The following is a 24,226-nucleotide window of genomic DNA, read 5'->3' as shown; positions in this document are numbered from 1 at the left end:
GTACACTTTGGAGAGGGTGTGAACCTGCAAGACACTTGGTATGTAACCATGTAATTGAAGATGCCATTGAAATGGAGATGTGGAGGAGATGATATGGCAACTTCAGTTTGCAAGGGAAATCTTAATTTCGGTCTTTCCTAGTTTTCACATTCTTGATTATGTTAAATTTAACACTTTAAAAAAAAAAAAAAACCAACCACAAGATCCCAAGAAAACAGTTATATTGTATATTGCACGATCCCTAGTAATTACTTGTTTCCAGAGTTATTAGCAAGGTCTGTTTCTACAACATGTATATCAACAGACAAGAATATTGATCGAATAAAAGAACGTGTAATTAATTCAAACAATGATGAATCAATTTCATTCTTTTGTTTCTGATATAACTTACTTAAAACTACTAGAGAGAATTAGAAAAGTGAACAGGAAAAAAATAAATCACAGAATCGTCCTGGTCTCCACACCAGACGTCCATCCTGGTCATAAACATGCAGTTTCACACTCCCCTAAACCAGCAGATGTGCAAAGAAAAAGTATAAATTAAAGCAGATAGGCCATTAGCACATCACTGGGCTAGGAAAATGGTTGGATTTGCTTCATTTTACTGACTGAAAGAGTATCTTAACCTCGAGCCCCTTTCCTGCAGGCTGTAGCACAGGCGGGCTAAGACTCCCAAAGTTCCCTAACCGGCGTGTGAAAAACAGGAGATGCTCAGAGCTGCTAACAGCAAATCTTCAGAAATTGAGCAGCAACATACGCAAACAGCAATTTCCAACAGAAAACTCCTCCCCGGGCTGTCGAGCCGTCCTTCCGAGCGGCCTCCGGCTCCTACCCCAGCCCCAGCGGGCAGCAAGGGGAGGGTCGCCAGGCAGGGGCAGCTCCGTCAGCCCCACCACTGCTTAGTGGTGCGTGCTCCTTGTGTACCTGCTACCTAAAAGGAGATAAAGCACAAAAAAACCCCACCCCAAACCACACATTTCAGAAGGACCAGCGGGTGAACGGGAGTGAGTGCTATCAAGTATATAGCCCACGGTAGAAAACGGAGAAAATCCTCCGCCTCCTACCGGCACACCCACAGAGGTGGACACCGCCACAGACGAGACTGCGCTGCCCGCCAAGAGGGCGGTGGGCGGTGGAACATGCTCAGTGCGAGCGGACGGGCCCCGCCTCCGCCTGACCCGGATACAGACGGCGCTGCCTCCCCGCCGGCCCGCTGAGGAGCGTGGAGCCGGGTCAGTCCCGCTGCTACTGCCACCGCAGCAGCAGAGGAAGCGGAGCGCCCCGGTCGGCACCATGGGGCTGTAGTGAGCGCCCCGCACCGCTGCCCGCCCACCCCGCCGTGCCTCCCCCCACCCCGCGGCCATGGCCCCCATGGGGATCCGCCTCTCGCCGCTCGGCATGGCCGTGTTCTGCCTGCTGGGGCTGGGCGTTCTCTACCACCTCTACTCCGGCTTCCTGGCCGGCCGCTTCGCCTTCTTCATGCTGAGCGAGTCCGCGGCCGGCGGGCCCGAGGCCCCCCGCGGCTCCGCGCCCGCCGGCGCCGTGGACCTGCGGGAGCTGCTGGCTGTGTCCGTCCTGGCCGCCGTCAGGGGTGGGCAGGAGGTGAAGCGGGTCCGGGAGGGCAACGTCCTCAACGCCAAGGCGAAGGGGAAGACGCGGGAAGGGGCCGAGGAGCAGCTGACGAGCGGCGACCTCCTCTCCAACCGCAGGATGTTCTACCTGCTGAAGGGCGCCTTCCCCGCCGTGCAGGTGGGTGCCGGGCCGCCTCCCGTCAGGCGGGGGAGGGGGGAGGGCGGGAGAAGGCTCCGCCGCTCGCGGCAGCCGTTACCGGCCGCCTAACGTTCGCCCTGAGGCGAACCGCCGGCTGCCGCCCCGCCGGGGCCTGGCCGTTTGCGGGGGGGAACGTGTCGCCGCCCCGTTTTGTAACCGCCGGCGGGAAATGCTGCCTTTATTCTGCTTTTTTCCTTCTTTCTCCACCCGACCCCGGTAGTCCGTTTCTCCTCCACCCCCCCCCCTCGCCCGCCTTGCTGGCTCTGTGGCAGTGCCACCTCATGCTTGTCGCCGTGGGTGTTGGGTTGCAGGGGAAGGGGTTGGACCGCGGGTAGGCGAAGGCACGCGAGGTGAAACTCTACGGTTGAAATAATACAGGTATGGGGAGTGAGGGGGGGGGGAACAACACCGAGTCTAACCGTTGTGGAGTATGTGCTCTCTGGTTAAGGATAAAGGTAACTTCATAGCCCTAATTCTGTGTATGTTTCTGGTACTGAGATGAGCAATGCTGTTATTTTAATTAGCCCTCTTGCCAGTTGTCCTTTCCACCTTAAGTTAAGAGGGAGAGCCAGGAACGGGGAGAAGGGATTGAGAATTTGAGGTTTAGGAACGTAGCGTTATAATATCTGAGTTTCTAGCTCTTGTGACTTTGGGACAGCAGATAAGCGAAGAGCTGTGTTACGCTGTGGATCACTGCCTACATGAACAAAACAAATTTACTTTTCTTTCAGAGGTGTGCACCCCTCCCTGCTGTCATTTGCTTCTGCAATCTGTGTCTTAATGCTTCAGGTCAAACCCAAACTAGAACTGTATTTTGAGGCTTTTCTGGTTTTGTTGGCTTTGTTTCCCCTTTCACTTCAGTAAATGGGAACTTCTCTTCAGCCTCTTGATGTTAAATTCCTTAGCTTTGCACAGCCATTTGAAACGGATAGAAAACCCTGAGTTTGGATTTCAAAGGTGATGATTGCATGTTTTTCCTGGACAGGTTGAGAAAGTAGTGTAGTTAAGTTTATTTTTTGGTTAAGTTTAGTTACTATTCAGTAAGTTTTCAGTGGCTGTTTTGGAAATTCCTGAGAGTGGTGTGTAGTGGTGGTTCGTGGGGTTTTGTTTGGTTGGGGTTTTTTGTAAGTGTTGTAGAGAACCCGTTGAATATGAAATCTAAAGGAAACACCAAGTTGTTCAATATTTTAAATAAACTTGATATAGGATTAATCTTTTTCTGCAAAAAGATTATGAAGGCTATGTTCTGAAGATTGCTGGGTTGTCTGTCAATGGCAAGCCACCTTCTCTGGCCCTGTGTTAAAGGAAGAAAAAGTATTATCCCCTGTTCTTAGGCATCCTTACGGAGCTTGGCATTACAGCATCCCTGTAGCGCTGCCTGAAACCTGTATGCCTTCTCCCCTTCAACAGATGGAGGGACTTAATTAGTTGAGATAGAAGAATGGTCTGTGCTTGTAGAGAAGGCTAGGGGTTCTGTTTGGGCTTCCAAGAGCTCAGTGAACTGTATTGCCTCTTCCATGTCTGTGGTCACTGTGTGTAAACTCTGTTCTGGTCCCTGGGATGTATAGCAGTGACAGTCTGACTTGTGTGTCTTCCTCTCAGAGGGAGTTAACTTTGAATGTCTACTTTTAAAAAACTTTGGTACTCCTTTTTATTTTCCTTGCAGTTAACTTGTGCTGCTAGTTTTTAAAAATAGATGTTACTTTCTAAGGTGCAGATGTGTTGTCAAACACAGTATGAAGACAAAAACGCATCTGTGCATCTGTGGAACTGGAAAAAAATCAGTCACGTGTCTTCTTTTTCTCTTCGTTTTTCACCTCTCCCACCCCCCCTTAGATTGATTGAGCTTGAGAATTGAGGGTGACTAGGAAGAGTTTGTTTGACAAATCTTTCAGCTAATCTAGAGTTATTCAATCTGACAGATCAGCTCTGGGATACTTAGTATTCTGAGTCCACGATCTGGATAATAACATCTGATCTCATGCAGTATTTAAAACATATCCACTAATCTGCATGTACTGGTAAGACTTGCTGTCTCTTAAAGTCAGGTGAAGATGTGTTTGTAAACATTTGTCCAAGCCAAAATAAAACCTTTGGTTTACTATATACATGTGGCATGCTTCTCAGGTGTGAAGACAAGGTCTCATCTCGATCTGCAAATCCTTCATGTGTAGCTTCAGCACAACACACCTAAAACTGCTGCTGTTTCACAGAACAGACCTGCTGCAGTTTTGGTGTGAATAGGAGGATTATAGAGGATTTCCTGAGACACCTTTCATGTGAGTCAGTATAAAAATGCATCTTGTAAGATGCATCGTAGTTTATTTCTGTAGTCTTATCCCCATGTACAGTGATACTAGAGAATAAAAAACATTGCTGAAGTCAAATAAAACCCCTCTTCTTGCTAGAGAAGATGCTGCTAACAAAAGCTGTCAAACAAAACCTGAAATAATTCCAAGAGTAAACTTATGCAAAATGCTGATTTACTTGCATCTGGAGTCCTTGAGCCCAACTGGGGTACATCAACATTTAAATTGGTGCCAAATGCTGCAGCCAGGAAAAAAACAAACCAGCACAAAAACTGGGTGCCAAAATATGCCTGTAATGCAAAGGAAATGATCCATTAATTATCCCCTAAGAATAGCTATGGTTTTCCAATGTTTAAAAATAAACAGGGGGAGAAGTCATTTGATTGAAATAAACTGAAGTCAGTGAGCAACTTTGGATTCCCTGTATTGTGCTGCTGGACATAACAAGGGAAAGCATGCTAACGGTCTTTCTGAAGCAGATCTTCTCTTAAGCTATGATTATTAAGGGAAAATGAAAGAGTTAGGCTTCTCACTTGCGGAAGCTGAAATGAATCTGGAAAGAGTCTTAGAATCCTGACAGTTGTGATCTGTAGAAAAACTTTCAAAATTTGAGGGGAGGAAGAGAGGAAAAATGTTTTGTCTTTTTTTTTTTTTTTTAAGTAAAGACATTGTCTCTACAGAGGAAGGGGAATTCCACTGCCTACGTCACCTGCTCTATTTGATATAAATAGATGCATTTGCATCAGTTCAGGACTTCAGCAGCTAGATTAGGTAAGACCAAAGAGGAGCAGATCAATTCTGTTTTATCACTGTGTAGTAGATCGAGTGTATTGAGTGTTGATGTTATATCCCTCAGAAATAGGCGTGAGAAAGAAAAGTGAGGAAGGGGCAAGTCAGTTATTTCTAACTCAAGTATTGCCAAGTGTTGTCTGATCACACTCGATCTCCAGCAGTGAATATTTGCGTGCATCTTCTATGAAGTATGTTTGTGCAGTTGATTTTAAAATACATTTATTGCTAAAATATATGTAGTGATTTCTCTTGATAAAGTCAACAACTCTGGTTACAGGCTTGAGGTGTTTACTGCTTCTGCACTACCAGTGGGTTGTCCTTGTCTATTTCTTTGTCATGCTGAGAACCAGTTAAAGCTCTGATGCAGCTATATCATAATTTTCATTTCTTTATCTCATATATGTTTTCTGGTTACTTCACTGTTCTCCTGATTGGTTCTCCATGCAGCCCCATTTATTCCTTGTGCTAGCACAGTGGTGGTGCAGTAAGCACTGGGGTGGGAATCAGGTGAAGGGATTTAGGAGATGTTCAAGCCAGCCCTGCTGCTGGGGGGAGAGGGGACTGGGGAGGCAGTGTTTCCAAATCCAATTAGAGACTGGCCAGAAACACTGGTATGTTCTGCCCAGAAGAGCTTCTCTGTTTGAAGAGATGATCTCATGATACCGGGGCTTCGGCAGCATTACATGGTACAAGAGCCTCTCAGGGCCATGCATCAGGATCTTCCATTTTTCTAATGCCACTTGTCCAGGGGTCAGTGTCAGGAGCTTGATATCTGAATGTATCCAAGGTAAATAAAGATGACTTAGAAATACCCTGGGAATATACCTGAGCACCCTGGTCTAGTGGAATGTGTCCCTGGTCATGGCAGGGGGTTGGAACTGGATGATCTTTTAAGTTCCCTTCCAACTCTAGCCATTCTGTGAATTCGTATTGTGGCTCTACCAACAGCCTGTGTCAGCACATCTGAAGGAGCAGCCCTACTTGCTCACAAATGCAGGAGTGATTTACAGAGGAAGATGTGTGTTCCTCAAACCAGCACTTTGGCCAAAGTCCCTTTGTTCTTCAGCTATGAAAAAGCCAATTTTAAAGTGACCACACAATTTTGCTTCTGTGCTATATTAGCATTATTTTTAGAGGATGCAGGTTTCGGTCTTATTTACCAGAATGAATTCTGCCCTGTACTCTCATTTTCAGCTGTTTGGGCTTATTTTTGACCAATGCATTGATTTATATTCTATAGTTGCACCAGCTACATGTCTTGTTTCCTAGTGTAAATACTGAGTAGGGAAATATCCTTTCTTTTTTATTATTTTTTTTTTTATTGTGGCCGTGATGGAAGTGAAGTCTTCTTCTGTCACAGTCTTTCTTTTCAAGAATCTTTTTATTGGCCTTGCCACTGCCCTAAGCCTGAAGATTCTTCTCTCTCTTTCCCAGTTAAGACACATGATAAATACCTCATTTGAAGTTTGTGCATGATAATGCTGGAATCGGGCATCAGTGTTTGAAATAGAAATTCAAGAATATGTCAGATTTATTTTTGATGAGATTTTCTTCTAAATTAATTCCACTTTTTGAAGATTAATGTCTACAAGCACTCCTTTTTTTTTTTTAATCAGGCTACCTGAAGCACTTTCTAGGTTTAAACCTGCTGTTTACAGGCAGGTTTAAATAGTATGATAGTGCCAACTATCATGCTTTTTGAAAACTGGAATTTCATCTGAGACGGCAAGCTCTGCATCTGATACTGGTTCTGTGGGAAAGATAGATATGTTGAAGAAGTAGGTTTAAAAAACAAAATGCTACTTAAACTTCAGAAGGATTTCAGTGCTTTGAAAATTTTCAGTAATTTGTTTGTCTCTTCATGTTGTGCGAATGGCATCCTCAGGTCTTAGGGTTTTTAAGAAAATAAACATTCAAACATTCTTCTGACCCAGATGACTTTAGCAACTGCTGACATGTTTCCAAGTAAAGCATGCAGTGTGAATGTTAATCTGAAATCTCAGTAATAGGTGTTGTCTGGAGATGCATCTCTTAACATGGATTTTAGTTGATGCTAGATGACTTACACTGGCTGTCTACATAAAATGAAATTAAAGCCTGTAACTTCATGCTAATGAGTTCTGCGATTATCTTTTCAGGTGTAATTACAAGTAGTTCATTTGGCTTGTGTGTATACTAAGGGTGTTCAATCTGTCAGCTGAGCATCTGGAAATTTGAGTTTCTTAGTGTCGTGGTTTGGCCTCAGCCAGCAACAGAGAACCACGCAGCCGATCGCTCGACTCCCACAGCCGTGGGAAAAATCAGCAGAAAAGGGCAAAACTCGTGGGTTGAAATATTATAATTTAACAGAACAGACAAAGGGAAGAAGAAAGAAAAACAACACCACCGGTAAAGGAATATAAGAACGCGATTACAGTACTGCCGCGCAACGCACCGACCGGACCCGCACCACCGCACCCCGCCCCCGAGTGGCGACTACCTCCCTCTCCCCGGCTAGCGCCTCTTATAGCTGGGCATGGGTCACGTGGTATAGAATACTTGCCTCCCCTGCCGGCTCCTTGGGGAAATTAACCCCATCCTTGCCGGAACCAGGAGAATTAGTAGCGTAGCCACTTGCTAACAGCAAAAGTTTTCTTGGTGGTATTTATTGTATTGGTAGACTTCTATTGTGGCCTTATGTGGTTGTTCTTTTAAAATGAAAAGGAGTGTTGCAACTCTCGTGACAAACTAGTCATCCCTTTTTCTTTGCTAGACTTGCATCTGTATAGAACTGTAGTGGAGAATTTTACCACCTACTGCAAGAACTTGTGTAAGCTCATAAGTGGCTTTATTACGTTTACCAGTTTTAAATTCTGTTTGTTTCTACAGATTACTGGTGGAAACTGTGAATTCTGTGATCCATGCTGATTCCCTCTTGCATTTTTGTTGTTTTCACCAACTTCTATTTAGCAGAAGCAGAGTTGTTATCTGATACATCTTTACCATTTGTGAAAATCTGTTTGTTTCACTCCGCTTCCTGCTGGCTTAATGGCCAAAGCCATGTAACAAGTTTTGATAAGCAGTAATGAAGCTATTTGACATTTAGGCTTGTCCATATTCTTCTTTGCAAGCTTTTAATGAGCTATTTATTTAACCATGTGATTCGGCAAGGTCCTTTCTGCCCTTTCATAACAAAATCTACCCTGCTAAAACTCTTTGTAAATTGGACCCTAGCAAGAGGAACCTTTTTTTAAAGGTACGAAGATCACCTGTAAAAGCTCATTTTTCCTTTCTAATGTGTTGTGGTAATCTAAGGAGGAAAATAACCCTTTCAGAAGGAAGCAACTGGCTTTAAAAATGTCAGTGTATTGAATAAAATTAGAATTTCTGACTGTGCTGGCAAGGCCTACTATTCAAATTGTTTAAAGCTTAAAGGCATTTTAAACTTCGAAATGGAAGTGATGCTTTGTTCTGAGTTTGTATTCTTTTCAGTGTTAAGTACCATAAGTTTTCAGGAAGCAGCTTTCATTCCTAGTGAAAACTGCTACTTGCCACCTCCAAATTAAAAAGTTGGAAGGGAGGGATCAGGAGTGGTCCTGGCTACAGCTCAGCTGTCCTGGTGTGACTGAAAGTCCTTCCTTCTTTAGCAGATTCTGGAGCCCTGTTTTGTAACCATGATAAGTTAGATACTTTCCTCGGTTATTGGAAATGTGGTGCTTTGACCCTGCTTCTTGATCTCTTGGAGAGTGTTCTCCTGTCGAGCATATTTTTGTGTCCTGACTTGCTGAGTGGGTGTTTATGTTTAGAGGTTTTGGCATATAATTCCTTCACACAGTTTGTGTGTGTACAGAGGCTGTGAGAAGATGAGACAGCTTTCATGTCTGATACATTTGAGGGAAAAAACAGAAAATTTAAGCAAATGGAGGTAAACCAGTCTGACTTGTAGTGGGTGTAAAGGCACATAGCTCTTCAGAGCAGTGCGATAGCAGTGGTTGGAGGGGTAAGGTGTGAGGCTTGATTTGTAAGCAGGTCAAAGCTGAAAGGCTGCTGGTTGAACTGCTCTCCCTGGAATTGTGACATTTCTGAAGCACAGTCGAATAACAGCAAATCAAATACAGTCCCGTGCAGCTGCCTAGTAGATCAGTACGCCTTTCAAGATGTGTAGTTGTGGGTATCCTCTTACTGGTTGCTTTGGATATTAGTCTAGAGGGTGCATATAGTGATAAAATATCTTCCACTGTCCCCAAGGAACATCTGTCAGTCAGAAAGAATGTATGAGAATCATTGTTGGTTTATTGTTTGTAAATGTTTGCGTTTACTTCTGTCCCTCCACTCCTTTCCTCTGTCTCCTGTCACATGAATACAAAATGGCGAAGTTAAGTTTCAATCTTGGGTACGCGTAATGCTTATGTTGCTTAATCACTGATGAAGTGGCTGTGTATGTCATGCAGAGTTAGTGCCCTAACAAAACAGAAAACCAAAGTCAAACATCTATTAATGTTTTACAAACGTTCCCCTGTGCATGCTATTTTGGCTGGGCCTCCAGGCTTTTTATTTTCGTGGTCCGATTCAATGGTTAAGTCTATTGATTTGAATCATAGAATGGTTTAGGTTGGAAGGGACCTTTAAAGGTCATCTAATCCAACCCCCTTGCAGTGAACAAGGACATCTGCAACTGGATCAGGTTGCTCAGAGCCCCCTCCAACCTGACCTTGAATGTTTCCAGGGATGGCACATCTACCACCTCTCTGGCAGCCTTTTCCAGTCTCTGTTCTTGAAATGTAATACCTGGAATACTCTTATATTCATATTCTGACTAGTGAATATTTTCTTTTATTGTTTTCTAAACTGTGGGGTTTTACTGTTTTGTTTTGATTTATTTTTTTTTTTTTTTTAGCTTGCATAGCTTAATTAGTATTTTTTCTTTATCATACAGGTGGGATAGTGTTTGTAGTGTTCTCATTCTGCTTTTGATTCTAATAAAGCAGCACTGAGATTTCAATTTGAGGTGACTTAATTATCAGATGGGTATATTGACATTCTTGGGAATAAAGAGCTGTGCTACCACATCTTTTTCAAGATGTTGGATTATTTGCGTATTAAAATAGATAATGAGTATTGGGATGGGTAAGGATGTGGGGAAGGGGGGAGTAATAAATGTAAATAAAATTCACATACTACCAAACACTTTCTAAGAAAAGCATTGCATTTTCATGTACTGATGTTTATTTAAAAAAAAAAAAAATTATGTGTTTGAACAGAAACTTCTATTTAACTTTTTTAGTGTATTTTCCCTTTAATTTATCTTTAATATGTGAATTCAAAGGCAAAACTGCAGCTGTGTTCTACTCTTTCATACCAGGAAAAAGCCTGAGTTTGTTCACCTCGCCACAGACAGCTAGCTAGTATTCAAGCAGGTTTGTTGGGTGGTGAGCTGCCACAAAGACATGGTGAAGTGCTGGTAGGGAGTAGTCCAACACAGGACAGTGAGCCACTGTGAGGTTTCTTGAAGTCTTTACACGGTCAGGACTGTTGGCTGTTTGTTCAGAGCATTGCATTTATCCACACAGGTTTGTAGTACACTCCTGAGTCGCTTCACATGTCACTGAGCAGATCTATATTCCAGTCACCAACATAGAATCATAGACTGGTTTAGGTTGGAAAGGACCTTGAAGATCATAGAGTTCCAAACCCCCTGCCATGGGCAGGGACACCTCTCACTAGACCAGGTTGCCCAAGGCCACATCCAGCCTGGCCTTCAACACCTCCAGGGATGAGGCCTCAACAACATGCTGGAGGAGAGTGTTTTCTGTCCAATGGATTTCTGAAGGCTGGGAACACCTGAGTATTTCAGAAAGCATGCCATGTGCTGATCCCAATGTTGCCGTTGGATATCTGCTGCTGGCAGCTCCTGTGAGCAGCATCCCTCATCCATTATAGGATTCCTGCACCTCACAGACTTGTTTTGAGGAATCTTTGCTGGTGAGATACAGCCAGACTGCCTCATTTATGAAATCTTGTTTGTTTGTTTTACTTTTCAGCAGTAGTCCATTCACCAGTTTACATATATTGTATTAAATCTCTGTGTTTGGTGCAGTAGTTCTTTGTGAGGAGGGCTTTCTCTTCAAGCATGACTGGGGAAGATTGCTTGTGTCAGTGGGCAGCTTGCAGAACATTCTGAGACAGGCTTTTACAGCTTGGAGCTGCTAGGTGGTTAACCCCAAATAGCTGTTTATGTCTGCCTTCTGCTTGCTGTATCAAGTTCTTGCATGATTGGTTGCTATCTAAATCTGAAAGAGAAAGGGATTAAACTGGGCTTGCTAGAGATAAGCCTGGGGGTGGCACACCAATGTTTGAGGAATGTTGTATTAGCGGGGTCCTTCAGTTTGTTGTATCAGTGGAGGCAGGGGATGGAGATCCACGTGGCAGCAAAGACGCAAGGGTTATTGATGTGTTAGAAACCATGGAAGCACCTGAGAACGTAGGAATTAGGACTTCTCCCCCCAAAAGGTGGTGGGATTAATAGCCAAGCTGAAGTGCCCTTACATCAATGCATGCAGCATAGGCAACAAACAGGAGGAGCTGGAAGCCATTGTGCAGCAGGAAAACTGCCATACAGTTGCCATCAGAGAAACATGGTTGGATGACTCCTGCAAATGGAGTGCTGCAATGGGTGGCTGTAAACTCTTCAGAAGGGATAGGCAAGGAAGGAGAGGCGGTAGGGTAGCCCTGTATGTTAGGGGGTGTTTTGGTTGTCTAGAGCTTAATGATGGTGATGATAGGGTTGAGTACTTATGGGTAAGAACAGGGGGAAGGCCAATAAGGCAGATATCATGGTGGGAGTCCACTATAGACCACCCAGCCAGGATGAAGAGGCAAATGAAATGTTCTGTAAGCAGCTGGGAGAAGTCTCACAATTGCTAGCCCATGTTCTCATGGGGGACTTCAGCTTAGCAGATGTCTGCTGGAAATATAATACAGCAGAGAGGAAACAGTCTAGCAGGTTACTGGAGAGTGTGGAAGATGACACAGCTAGTGAGTGAGCTAACTAGGGAAGGTGCCCCGCTGGACCTGTTTGTGAATAGAAAAGAACTGGTGGGTGATGTGATGGTTGGAGGCTGTCTTGGGTATAACAATCACAGGATGGTAAGAGTTTTCGATTCTTGGAGAAGTAAGGAAGGATGGTCAGCAGAACGGCTATCTTGGATTTCAGAGGGCAGACTTTAGCCTGTTTAGGAACCTGGTTGACGGTGTCCCTTGGGAGGCAGTCCTGAAGGGCAAAGGAGTCCAGGAAGGCTGGACAGTCTTCAAGAAGGAAATTGTAAAGGTATAGGATCAGACTGTCCCCATGTGCTAAAAGACTAGCCAGCAGGGAAGACCGGCCAGGCTGAACAGAGACCTTTGACTGGAACTCAGGAATAAAAGGAGAGTTTATGACCTTTGAAAGAAGGGGCAAGCAACTCAGGAGGACTACAAGGAGGTTGTAAGATTATGCAGGGAGAAAATTAGAAGGGCCAAAGCCCAACTAGAACTTAATCTGGCTACTGCTGTAAAAGACAAAAAATGCTTCTATAAATACATGAGCAACAAAAGGAGGGCTAAGGAGAATCTCCATCCTTTATTGAATGTGGGAGGAAACATAGTGACAAAGGATGAAGAAAAGTCTGTGGTACTTGGTGCCTTCTTTGCCTCAGTCTTTAGTAGTAAGACCAGTTGTTCTCTGGGTACCCAGCCCCCTGAGCTGGAAGACAGGGATGAGAAGCAGAATGAAGCCCCCATAATCCAAGGGGAAATGGCTGGAGACCTGCTACACCACTTAAACACACACAGGTCTATGGGGCTGGATGGGATCCACCCAAGAGTACTGAGGGAGCTGGCAGAAGTGCTCATCAAGTCCCTTTCTATCATTTGTCAGCAGTCCTGGCTAACCAGGGGTGTCCCAGTTGACTGGAAATTAGCAAATGTGACACCTACCTACAAGAAGGGCTGGAACGAGGATCTGGGCACCTACAGGCCTGTCATTCTGACCTTGGTGCTGGGGAAGGTTATGGAGCAGATCATCTTGAGTGCAATCATGCAGAATGTACAGGTCAACCAGGTGATCAGGCCAGTCAGCATGGGTTTATGAAAGGCAGGTCCTGCTTGATAACCTGATCTCATTCTATGACAAGGTGACCCACTTAGTTGATGAGTGAAAGGCTGTATACCTAGATTTTAGTAAAACCTTTGGCTCTGTTTCCCACAGCATTCTCCTGAAGAAACTGGCTGCTCATGGCTTGGATGGGCATACGCTTTGCTGGGTAAACTGGCTGGATGGCCAGGCCAAAAGAGTTGTGGTGAATGGAGTTAAATCCAATTGGTGGCTGGTCACAAGTGGTGCTGGGCCAGTTCTGTTTAATATCTGGACAACACGATTGAGTGCAACCTTGGTAAGTTTGTAGATGACACCAAGTTGGGTGGCAGTGCTGATCTGCTTGAGGGTAGGATGGCTCTACAGAGGGATCTGAACAGGCTGAATCAATGGGCTGAGGCCAATGGTTCGAGGTTTAACAAGGCCAAGTGTCGGGTCCTGCACTTGGGTCACAACAACCCCAGGCTACAGGCTTGAGGAAGAGTGGTTGGAGAACTGCAGGGTGGAAAAGGACCTTGGGGTGTTGGTCCACAGCTGGCTGAATATAAGCCAGCAGTGTGGCCAAGAAGGCCAATGGCATCCTGGCCTGTATGAGAAATAGTGTGGTGAGCAGGACTAGGAAAGTGATCGTCCCCCTGTACTCAGCACTGGTGAGGCAAGACCTCTAATACTGTGTTCAGTTTTGGGCCCCTCACTACAAGAAAGACATTGAGGTCCTGGAGCCTGTCCAAAGAAGGACAACGAAGCTGTTGAAGGGTCTAGAGCACAAGTCTTATCAGGAGCGGCTGAGGGAACTGGAGTTGTTTAGTCTGGAGAAAAAGAGGCTGAGGGGAGACCTTATCGCTCTCTACAGCTACCTGAAAGGAGGTTGTAGCGAGGTGGGTGTTCGTCTCTTGTCCTATCATTTGTTACCTGGGAGGAGAGGAAACAGCCTCAGGTTGTGCTGGGGGACGCTTAGATTGGATATTGGGAAAAAGTTCTTCACTGAAAGGATTGTCAAGCATTGGAACAGGCTGCCTGGGGAAGTGGTTGAGTCACTGTCGGTATTTAAAAGATGTGTTCACGTGGTGCTTAGGGACATGGTTTAGTGGTGGTTTTGGCAGTGCCAGGTTAACGGTTGGACTGGATCATCTTAAAGGTCTTTTCCAACCTAAACGATTCTATGCTTCTGTGACTTAGGAGTGGGTAAAGTTACGTATGTGATAGCAAGCATGCAGACTTTATAATTATTTACACTAATGTACCCGTTTAATTGATTCAGAGTATCTTGCTGGAACAAGCTCTGTTGTCTGAAACATTTGCCATTGTGATTGTCCTTCTAACGTAGTGTCATGGTTTGACCCCAGCTGACAACTAGGACCACGCAGCCATTCACTCACACCACCACCGCCACCCCCTTCCCCACTAGGGTAGGGAGAAGAGGGAGAAAAAGGAGGAACAAAAACCCTCGTGGGTTGAGATAAATACAGTTTAATAGCACAGAAATGGAAGAGAAAATAGTAATAATAATAATAATGGTAAAAGAATATACAAAATAAAGTGATGCAATGCAGTTGCTCTCACCACTCAACGATCGATTGCTCATCCTGTCCTGAGCAGCGATCAGGGATTCCTGCCCCCTGGCCAACCCCCATTTATATAATGAGCATGACATATATGGTATGGAATATTCCTTTGGCCAGCTTGTCCTGTCTATGCTCCCTCTCAGCTTCTATAGAAGCTGAAAAAGTCCTTTACTGGATATATTACTTGGCAACAACTAAATATATGTTATCAACATTATTATCATACTAAATCTAAAACACAAGAGCTACTAGGAAGAAAATTTAACTCTATCCCAGCTGAAACCAGGATGCATAGCTACACCTAATTTGTGAGTGAAGACTTGGGAATGCAAGCAACTACATATCCATATCGCTACAGAAAAGCTTGAAATGTTAGGTCATGGCCTCTGGAGGCCTCCAGCACTCCAGCAAATGGGACTGACAAGTAGGAATGGAACATCGTATTAACACAAAGGCTTGTTTTCCAGGTATGTTCTCATGCATTTTTTTTTTAAAAAAAAAAAAAAAAGGGAAGATGACCCCAGGTGGGGTTTCTGCTCTTGTGAGACCCCACCTGGAGTACTGCATCCAGTTCTGGAGCTCCCATTGTAAGAAGGACATGGACCTGTTGGAGCGAGTCCAGAGGAAGGCCGCAAAGATCATCAGAGGGCTGTAGCACCTCTCCTATGAAGGCAGGCTGAGAGAGTTGGGGTTGTTCAGCCTGGAAAAGAGAAGGCTCTGGGGAGACCTTATAGCAGCCTTCCAGTACCTAAAGGGGGCCTACAGAAAAGGTGGAGATGGACTCTTTATCAGGGACTGTAGCAATAGGATGAGGGGTAATGGTTTTAAACTGGAAGAGGGTAGATTTAGATTAGATATTAGGAAGAAATTCTTTACTGTGAGGGTGGTGAGACAGTGGAACAGGTTGCCCAGAGAAGTTGTGGAGTCCCCATCCGTGGAAGTGTTCAAGGCCAAGTTGGATGGGGCTTTGAGCAACCTGGTCTAGTGGGAGGTGTCCCTGCCCATGGCAGGGGGGGTGGAACTAGATGATCTTTAAGGTCCTTTCCAACTCTAACCATTCTATGATTCTATGAAGTTCCCAGTGTTAAGGATTGGTGATTCTCTCTTAGGCAACTATTTCTTGCAAAACCTAAAATGTAGCTTCCTAAGAATAAAGAAATTTAGTAACTGCATGTGGAGTAACGGTTATGAATTTCTACTTGGACTATGACTTGTGGAGCATTTGGCCAGGGCTACAGAGTGAATGGTCATATGAATGTAAGAATTAGTGACCAGTGACCCAGGGTTGGTTGTTTTGTTTTGTTTGTTTTCTTCCAGATGGCTCTGCAACCTCATCACTATTACCTTTTTCTCCCCGTTTTTTCTTTTTTTTCTGGCTGACTAATCACAGCTGTTGAGAGAGACTCCTCACAAGCATTATAAATGCTGCAGTGTCATGGCTACCACTACAAAATCTGAACTAGTAGGAGGTCTTTGTCTGAAAACAACACCTTTCAGATAGTTTCAGTCTTTTAATTTTAGTTTACTGTTAGAACAGGTTTAACAGGATATTAATCCTTTTAAGCATTGTTTCCAACCCTTTAACTTTTTAGAGGCCTCTTTCTTCTGTTGAGGAAATGTGTTCTTATGGTGGTGCATGATATGCTGTAGTGGAACTTAACTGCCCAGGGGCTGTGTTGAGGCTGCCAAGTCTGTGGAACTAGTCATCTTGACTTTGTAGGACTGCTTTCCCTTGGGGAAAACACAATCATCAGGTTTATTGTACAGTGACAGATGTTTAATTTGTAAATGTCACGGCAACTTCAAGGACTTTGTGTTTGGCATACTATGCTTCACATACTGGTTTTACATGAGAAGACAGCTATGATGTATGGCTCGAGTTGCTGCAGTTCTGCTTGCTTTCTTGTTTTGAATTCTCTTAGAGAAGATAGCCCTTAACCCTTTGCTAATAATCTGTTACAGTTGATGTGTGATGTCTTTTCTTGTCGTGATGTGAATTGTATAGAAATCCTGCTGATATGAAGCCTGTAACATTCAAACATAGTCTGATTGTTTCTTTATTTTCATTGCCTTTCAATGTCACTTTGCAACATCTGTAATAACAAGTTGGTTTAGTCAGAGAGGATTTATCTGTTCTAGCAGTCAGATATCTCAATTTGAGCTAGCAGTCTCAATTCCATCTATAGTAAGTAAGGGGTATCAGTGGTTCTAGGCTGTAGACACGTTGAACCTACTATTTTGCCTTGACTGGACATCAGAGCTAGTCAGTTTGGCATCCCTTTAGAATTATATTACAGGGAGCCACCTTTAAAGTTAGCAAGAATAAAAAAGCTTGTGTTCCTAATATTCTGAAATGTCCTAAACCTCCAAATTGGTTACACCCAACTTCAGACATATAACTGACATGTCTAAGCCATGAGCATCATTGTCTTACGGAGTAATTAGTGGAGTGATGCCTTTCTGAAGGGTTCTCACAGGTTGAAGCTTGAAAGGCACAGTAGCAATGATTTCCTTTTTATTGGCTAAAGGAGCATAGAAATGCTAGTCTCCTAATGTAACTAAAAGTAAATGGGATGAATTTGTATGAATTCCTGTTAACACTACTTATGTCCACTTGCATTACAGCTGTGGACATGTTTGCGGTATGGTTTCTAGGTATGGTATTGTAAGCTGGTATGGATGGGTTAAGGCAGGTTTATCTGTATTTCCCCAGTAGTTCTTCCTGCCAGGTTATGTGATGTTGTGTAACATGAGAGATCATTATGTGCAGTCTTTTGTGATAACTGTATCTCTTGTGGTCCAAAAATATCTTGCTACTGCAGTCACAATGACATTGTATTGGGTTTTGCAGAGTGTTCTTCCATTCAATAGACCGGGACTGCGTGCTCCACTACTGGACCAAATTGTTCAGCATACTGAAATCCCTCTGGTCCAGAATAAAATTCATTAATTTAGGCAGCAAGTGATAATAGGCTTAAATGTGACCTTTGACTGCTGTTTATAAATGTTCTTCATTGTCCTTCTTGTGTCCCTAGCCTAACCTACCCTAAAGACAGATATAGAATATTATTAACTTATTTATAAAAGAACATACATCTGGCTGTGTAGCGGTTACATCTGTTTGAGCTGCTTAAATTGCTAGTTGTAACTCAATGCCAGAAGCAGGGATATATACTAGGATTCCTGCTCCCCTAAGTCATACCGCAGTCTGCAAAGTATTTGTTGATTAAAATATCTGTACATTTCAATCTGTATCTACTGATCTGTATAAATGGAGTATTAGACCCCTGCTATATCTGTATACTGCATGATTCTCCAAAGTCAAATGTTCTGCTTGTAGTCTTTGAAGCAATTGCATTTAACTTCTGATTTTAAAAAAACTGCGATTCATACTGTGAGAAGATTCAGTAGGAAGAGCTGCAGCCAAAGAAATAGCATTCAGTTGTGGTGTGGTTCACAGGAAAATTCTGGATTGTGATTTTTTCCATTTCTTGTCGCATGAAGATTATAGCTTGGAAGTTGTTGAAAAATTACTAATTCATGCACTTTTAGCTGGAGGTAAAGGGAGAAGGAAAAGATATGAGCAAACCTGTAATTTTCCCCGAGTACCACAGCTACTGTATCTGATAAGTTAATGCAACTACTTTTGTTGTCTTACAGATAAACTCTGAAGAGCGTGTTGATACAGCTGATCAGGAGACAGTCTCTTGGGATCGCAGTATTCCTGAAGATATAAAACAAAAAATACAGCCTAAAGAGGTTCCAGCAGAAAGTGTTACTGTCTGGATTGATCCGTTAGATGCTACACAAGAATACACAGGTAGCTGATTCTTGTTGACAAATCATGTGTGTAATTCTGATGTCTGCCTTTTATACTGGAGACAAAATAGTAAGTATTTAAAATGGCATCTCTTGTTTAAAGTGTGTTACGTCAAAGTTTGTGTGATTTAATTGAACAAAGTGCATAATGAAATCTCTATAGTTATCAGACTGTGGCATTTACTTTTATATATACCAACTCTGAAATTACTTCAATATTCCTTGAAACTAAGTAATTGCTAAAATAAATGGTAACTGTCCTTTATGAATTCTGGAATTACACATTTCTTTATTTCAGTTATTATTGTGGCAACACTAAGTATCTCAGGATATTTGTTGTTTGTTTATTTAAAGGGAATACTAAGTGGGTATCCTATTTAACTTGATTTAAAAAAAATTGTTATATTTTTTCAAAAAGCACGTGTAATTCAATCTTTCCCATTTTCAAGTGTTTTAAAATGTCACATAAGCAGTTCAAGGCAATGCAACTAAAATTACTGCAGATAAATACTGCAGAACAAACAGAAAAGCAGGGATTATTTTGCAGATATTCCACTGATACAATCACCTTTTCAGGTGAATGTTCTTTAGTATTCGAATTACCAGTTTTGAACCAGTAGACGGTAGGAGGTGGGACAGAGAAAGGAGAATGTAGGGGCACACACTTCCATGAAAATATATGCGACATAAGACACATCTATTAGTGTTTGATCTGGTAGGAGTATAGGTCACATCTACTCAACAGGAAAAATTGCTGGAAAACTGAAATGTCTTTAAAGTCTTAAAAACTGCAAGGTTATTTGAGGATACAACAAATTTACATAATAAGAGGTAGAATGCAGACTAGTCTTCAAAGAACAACATTTAAATGAAGTCAGGTCTCCTTTCTTTTTGTGTTCTTGGCATCTAGCTGTAAACTTGTTCAATTTCTCCTTTTGTCCACAGAGGATCTTCGACAGTATGTCACAACAATGGTTTGCGTGGCTGTAAATGGTAAACCAGTAATAGGAGTGATACACAAGCCATTCTCATCATATACAGGTACCTTTATGCCTTCACATATTTCCAGTATCTTCAGTCATAGTGTTAATTAAAATTTGATGTTTGAGAGAACATCTGTAGGTATAAACGAGAAAAATAGTACTTGAGGCAAGAGAGCACTGCTGCAGACCTCGGAATTAGAGCTGCAGATGTGTTCTGTGCTACAAAAACACAAAAGAAAATGCTGCCCTTGTTTAAAATAAAAATGATGTATTTAAATCAAACTAGCTGAAAATATGTTTAAAAATTAAGACCCCTTCCATCGGAGTACTTATAGCAAACCGAAGAAAGTGAAACCTATACCTGCTGACCAGTCTTATGTGTGCTCTTAGTCTCTAGCTACTTTGAGTACTTTGCTAATTCAGTACTAGAGTACTTTGCTAATTCAGCAGAAGAACTTGGGTTTGTGATATTATACTCAGGAGCTGGTGTTTATTCAGTGTGAATAACAAAGGTAGATTAAAGATCTCGCTGGCAACTGTATGTAACAGGCAAGGCTGTCTATCATAGCCTTATTGATTATCTGACATACTTTTAATGCCACAACCCTCAACTAATGAATTCTTTAGTATTAATGATGTACCAGTGAGGATGACTGCAGGTTTGGCAATATGTATGTGCTTCTGAAAGCTTCAAAGTAGTTCTAGTATTCGTGTCTTACATACTGTGTATTTGAAACAAGAATTTCTGTTTTCATTTTCCCTTAGGCAATACTGACCTCTAGAGTTGTGGTTATGCAGTAGCTCTGGCACAGAAACTAAGACTGAATAAATATTATTTTTCATTTGTTCTCTTTTTTTTTTGCCCACTGAATGCTCAATATTTTGTGCTAAATATTGTACTGTCTTTAAATATGAACTTAATTTTCAGTCATTGAAGTATATGCTATATTCTAATATGCTTTAAGAATCTTGGGGGTTTTTGGAATGTATTTTTCTGAGTATCAACTTCTATCTGAAGAAATATATTTATTTTTTTTTTTTTTTTAGCACTGTAATTTTGAAAACTTATCTCCTTTAATAATAGTAAAGTGTGAAATGTTCAGACACGGTATCAGATGAGATGTCATGAATTCTGTCACTGTATGCAAAGAGTATTCATTTCCCAGTCTGGAAATACCAATATGTTGTGAGTAGGATTGTTCCTAATACTACCACACAAATACAAAGCAATAAAGGGCAGTCAGCATTGTTATTACATGTAATTCAGCCTGTTGCTATACAATCTGACTCTCCTCTGAGATGAAATTGCTGGTTAGTCTGTTAAGTAAATGTCAAATTAATGGTTAGGGGATGCCACCTACCAAGCTTGGCTTTGAACCTCATGAGGAAACAAGTGGGAGGTTGTGTATTCTAAATCCAGTCCTCCAAAACACACCATCACAAGTTTTCCTTAGTATTACTAACCTCCTGAGCTATTTCCTTCCTTAGCATTACTATCCTTCTGAACAAAATGACTCAATATTTTTGCTATCTGCTTGGAAAGGTAGTGGGCCTTTTTGTTCTTGTAAAAAGGATATATGAGGAACTATTTGATCTATTTCTGATTCAGAGCCATCCTTTTAACTTTGGTGGCTTTCAGTCAGAGATTCTAAATATTACTACTTGGGTTTTTTCCCCTCTTCCTCCATTTTTTTGGAAGTGTGACACAAGAATGGTCAGGCATGGGGTAATGCCACATGCACAACAGTGTGTGTGGGGAGGACTGTTTATGTTCACGTGTGTGCACACGTGGGCGCGCACCCCTTTATTCTGTCAGTCCTAACTATCTCCTTTACGGAAGGGAGGGAAATTAAGTCAGAGGCATCAATTCCGTTTTCTCAGGTTAGTATCCTTTTACCTTTACACTTAACAGATTGCCTTTGGTAAATCTTAGCAGAATTTGTGTTTCTGTTTTAGCCTGGGCAATGGTGGATGGCGGGTCAAACGTAAAAGCTCGTTCCTCCTACAATGAGAAAACTCCAAGGATTATTGTATCACGCTCCCATGCAGGAAAAGTTGAGCAGGTTGCACGGCAGACATTTGGAAATAAGACTGTGATAATCCCCGCTGGTGGAGCAGGTTTGGTTTCTTAAGCATCCTATTCATTTTGTTGGTTTTGAATGATTTTAATGGGATAGCTGTTATTAGAGAAAAGGACTAACTGTGGCATCTCATCTTTTTCCTCTTACCTTTTGTTTTTCACACACCTAAAAGCAAGCACTTGACAATAGGCACACAATTTCTCCTGTGTATAGAAACCTACACGCAAGTTCAAGAAAGACAGGGAACTGCTGGAGAGGGTCCAGCAAAGGACTATGAATGAGGACTATGAATGATCGCTCTTTATCCGCTCCCAGGGAGATTATAGTTGATCTTCTCCAGGGCTTGACTCTGTATAAGAAGCTAAAGAAAGGAACAGTTTAACGAAACAAGGATATTGGCTGAACAATTGAAAAATTGAAAAAATTCCATGAAAGAAAGAATACTATTTTGAGCAATGACTTTGTACTGCATAATGTATGATAAAGGGGAATGCCACGGGCTGAGTTGCTTTATTAGAGTGGGGGGGAAGGTAGACTTCAGCATACACAGAGATTGAGAAATAAATGAGTGAATGTAAGAGCAAAACTATATTCAAGTTTCTGGTCTTGTTCTGTTAATGTGTCTCTAGAAAAGCCAATGTAGCATATTGGTAAAGGCTGTCTAAAAATAACGTGTCCCAAATACTTAAGGCTTTAATTGGGTGCAGTGGAAAAATCTTGGGGGGGCGGGGGAAGTGTTCCTTTTAAAATTTTCTCTACAGGTCAGAGGACAGACAAAGATTATTGGTGCCTTTGCCATCATACTGGATGGCATGATATAATTAATGACATTGCTTTCCTAAATCTTGCACGTGCGTAAATCTACTTACTAGTAGATTTATCCTTTGTGATGAATAGGAAAACTTGGTTTAACTTTTTCACTTTTGCCCATTTCTTCTAGGTTATAAAGTGTTGGCCCTCCTTGATGTGGCTGAAAAGAATCAAGCAGAAGCTGATGTGTATATCCATGTCACCTACATTAAGAAGTGGGACATATGTGCTGGAAATGCAGTGTTGAGAGCTTTGGGTGGCCATATGACTACCCTGACTGGTGAAGAAATTAGTTACACTGGCTCAGATGGCAATGAGGGAGGACTTATAGCCAGTATCAACATGAACCATAAAGCACTAATCGAAAAACTTCCAGATCTGGAGAAAACATCACACAAATAAACTAGACTGATGGAGAAGTATAAGTCATGCTTTTGTAGCCTCCAAATGCTCTGTCTGAAGAAGCAGGTGTGAAAACCTGCTGGGGAAGATGCACAGGAAAGCAAAGCAGCTTGGTGTGGGTTTGGGGACTATAATCATGCATTGGGTTTCTTCAGTGGTGGTATTTAAAAAAGAATAAAACAATAACAATCAGAACTAGGAAAGGGACTGACTGCCTCACAGTTCAGTTTCCGTGTTGTTTGGGTTTTTTTTCCAGACTGTTTTCATGCAGTTCTTATACTCAAGGTGCATATACAGTATACATTTGTGAACGTAGGTGAACTAAAGAAAAATCCAAATTGATTCATAAAATAACCTAAGTAGTTCTCACAGGAATTTCTTGAAACCTTTTGCATCTTGTTACTGTAGTTGTAGCAACTCCATGATGAATTGGGTAGAGAAGAAGGTTGATTTATATAGGCATCTGATAACTCTGTAAACAATTTAGGAGGAAACATGACCCCGTGTTCTATATCCCCTGAACTGACAGCACAGGAAGGTTGACATGAATTTATATGCAGCAACAGTTTATCTTTGGCAGTGTGGCACTCCTGTTTTTTAAGAGGAAAAAAAGAAATGTTCTGTACTATTTTGACTTTTTTCCTGAGGGTGTAAACCAGTTTAGTTCAGATGCGTTGTGAATATCAGTGTTTTATTAATCAGTGTAATTATTTCTATATAACTTTTTAAAAGAAGGCAACATTTCCTTGTATAGTTTTTAACAGTTACTTCCTGTCCTTGATTTCTGTGTATGGTGTTCAAGATGCATGCTAGATTTTTCTCTAATGTAGGACTGGTTCATCATTTGATGTTTGTGCCTATAGAAGCAGCCTCTTCCTTCAGTACCTCTTTTTTTTTTGTGGGTTGGTTTGTTTCCATTGGACAGGGTCATATGGAATGAGTTTAGCAGAAATAGTAAATTGATTGATAGTTTCCATTTACAATATGAGATACAAACCAGCAATTTTTCTACAAGCCCAGAAATAGCTTTCTATCTTTTTAGGTTAAGGCACACTCTTTTCTGCAGAAAGGTCTTGAGCCATCCCAAACAGCTTGCAGTTACTTGGTTTGTGGAAATGTACATAGAGAGAGACCGTCTGAACTTGAATCCCTTTAAACAAGTTTGAAGAACATGTGGCGCTTGAAGTACAGCAGGGTCTGCAAAACTTGACTAAAAAATGTTCTTTGTCAATCCAGTATACACAGAATAGAACATGGGCCCTTTTGATATCAAATGATGAGTTGTTGCATCTCTAAAATATGTGGATTTCTAGCTGCAAAAATGTAACCATCTGTATTGTTGTTCTCTGCACCCCTCTGAAGGGTTTCAGAAGGTTAAAATGTACCTGTTATTTGCATTACTAGTAGATAACCTTCCTATCTGTCCTCAAGAAAGCTAAAATTCTTAGTTAATACAGATGTTTTCTGCTCAAAGTTTATTCACTATAAGCTCAGACTGTTTAAACGAAATTCTTAATTACTTTCATTTTAACTCCTTCCATCATACTGCTGTTCTGATTAAGAAGAGGTTTTTCTCCTTATGTCA

At 42.1% G+C, this 24,226-nt stretch overlaps 1 protein-coding gene across 2 annotated transcripts; it reads left to right on the top strand.

Annotated features, from left to right (window-relative positions):
• Positions 1-1,197: 1,197 nt before the first annotated feature.
• BPNT2 (3'(2'), 5'-bisphosphate nucleotidase 2) lies at positions 1,198-22,933 on the top strand. 2 transcript variants are annotated; one of them, XM_082479694.1, is made up of 5 exons: positions 1,198-1,749; positions 18,207-18,366; positions 19,311-19,406; positions 21,305-21,466; positions 22,370-22,933. In XM_082479694.1, the coding sequence occupies exons 1-5, from the start codon at positions 1,363-1,365 to the stop codon at positions 22,639-22,641; spliced, it is 1,077 nt and encodes a 358-aa protein (XP_082335820.1). In that variant the 5' UTR covers positions 1,198-1,362; the 3' UTR covers positions 22,642-22,933. The 2 variants fall into 2 exon arrangements, with proteins under 2 accessions (XP_082335820.1, XP_082335821.1); XM_082479695.1 differs by lacking the exon at positions 21,305-21,466.
• Positions 22,934-24,226: the final 1,293 nt, after the last annotated feature.

This window comes from Vanellus vanellus (assembly GCF_965231255.1).
Source record: "Vanellus vanellus genome assembly, chromosome: 2".
Taxonomy (NCBI): Eukaryota; Metazoa; Chordata; class Aves; order Charadriiformes; family Charadriidae; genus Vanellus; species Vanellus vanellus.
This window is presented reverse-complemented; position numbering and strand designations above follow the sequence as displayed.

Bases quoted from the DNA above. Each gene is read 5' to 3' on its own strand.
- BPNT2 (XM_082479694.1), top strand. From the start codon at position 1,363: ATGGCCCCCATGGGGATCCGCCTCTCGCCGCTCGGCATGGCCGTGTTC. The intron at 1,750-18,206 runs GTGGGTGCCGGG...GTTGTCTTACAG, and splicing joins GCGCCTTCCCCGCCGTGCAG to ATAAACTCTGAAGAGCGTGT. The intron at 19,407-21,304 runs GTACCTTTATGC...TTTCTGTTTTAG, and splicing joins GCCATTCTCATCATATACAG to CCTGGGCAATGGTGGATGGC.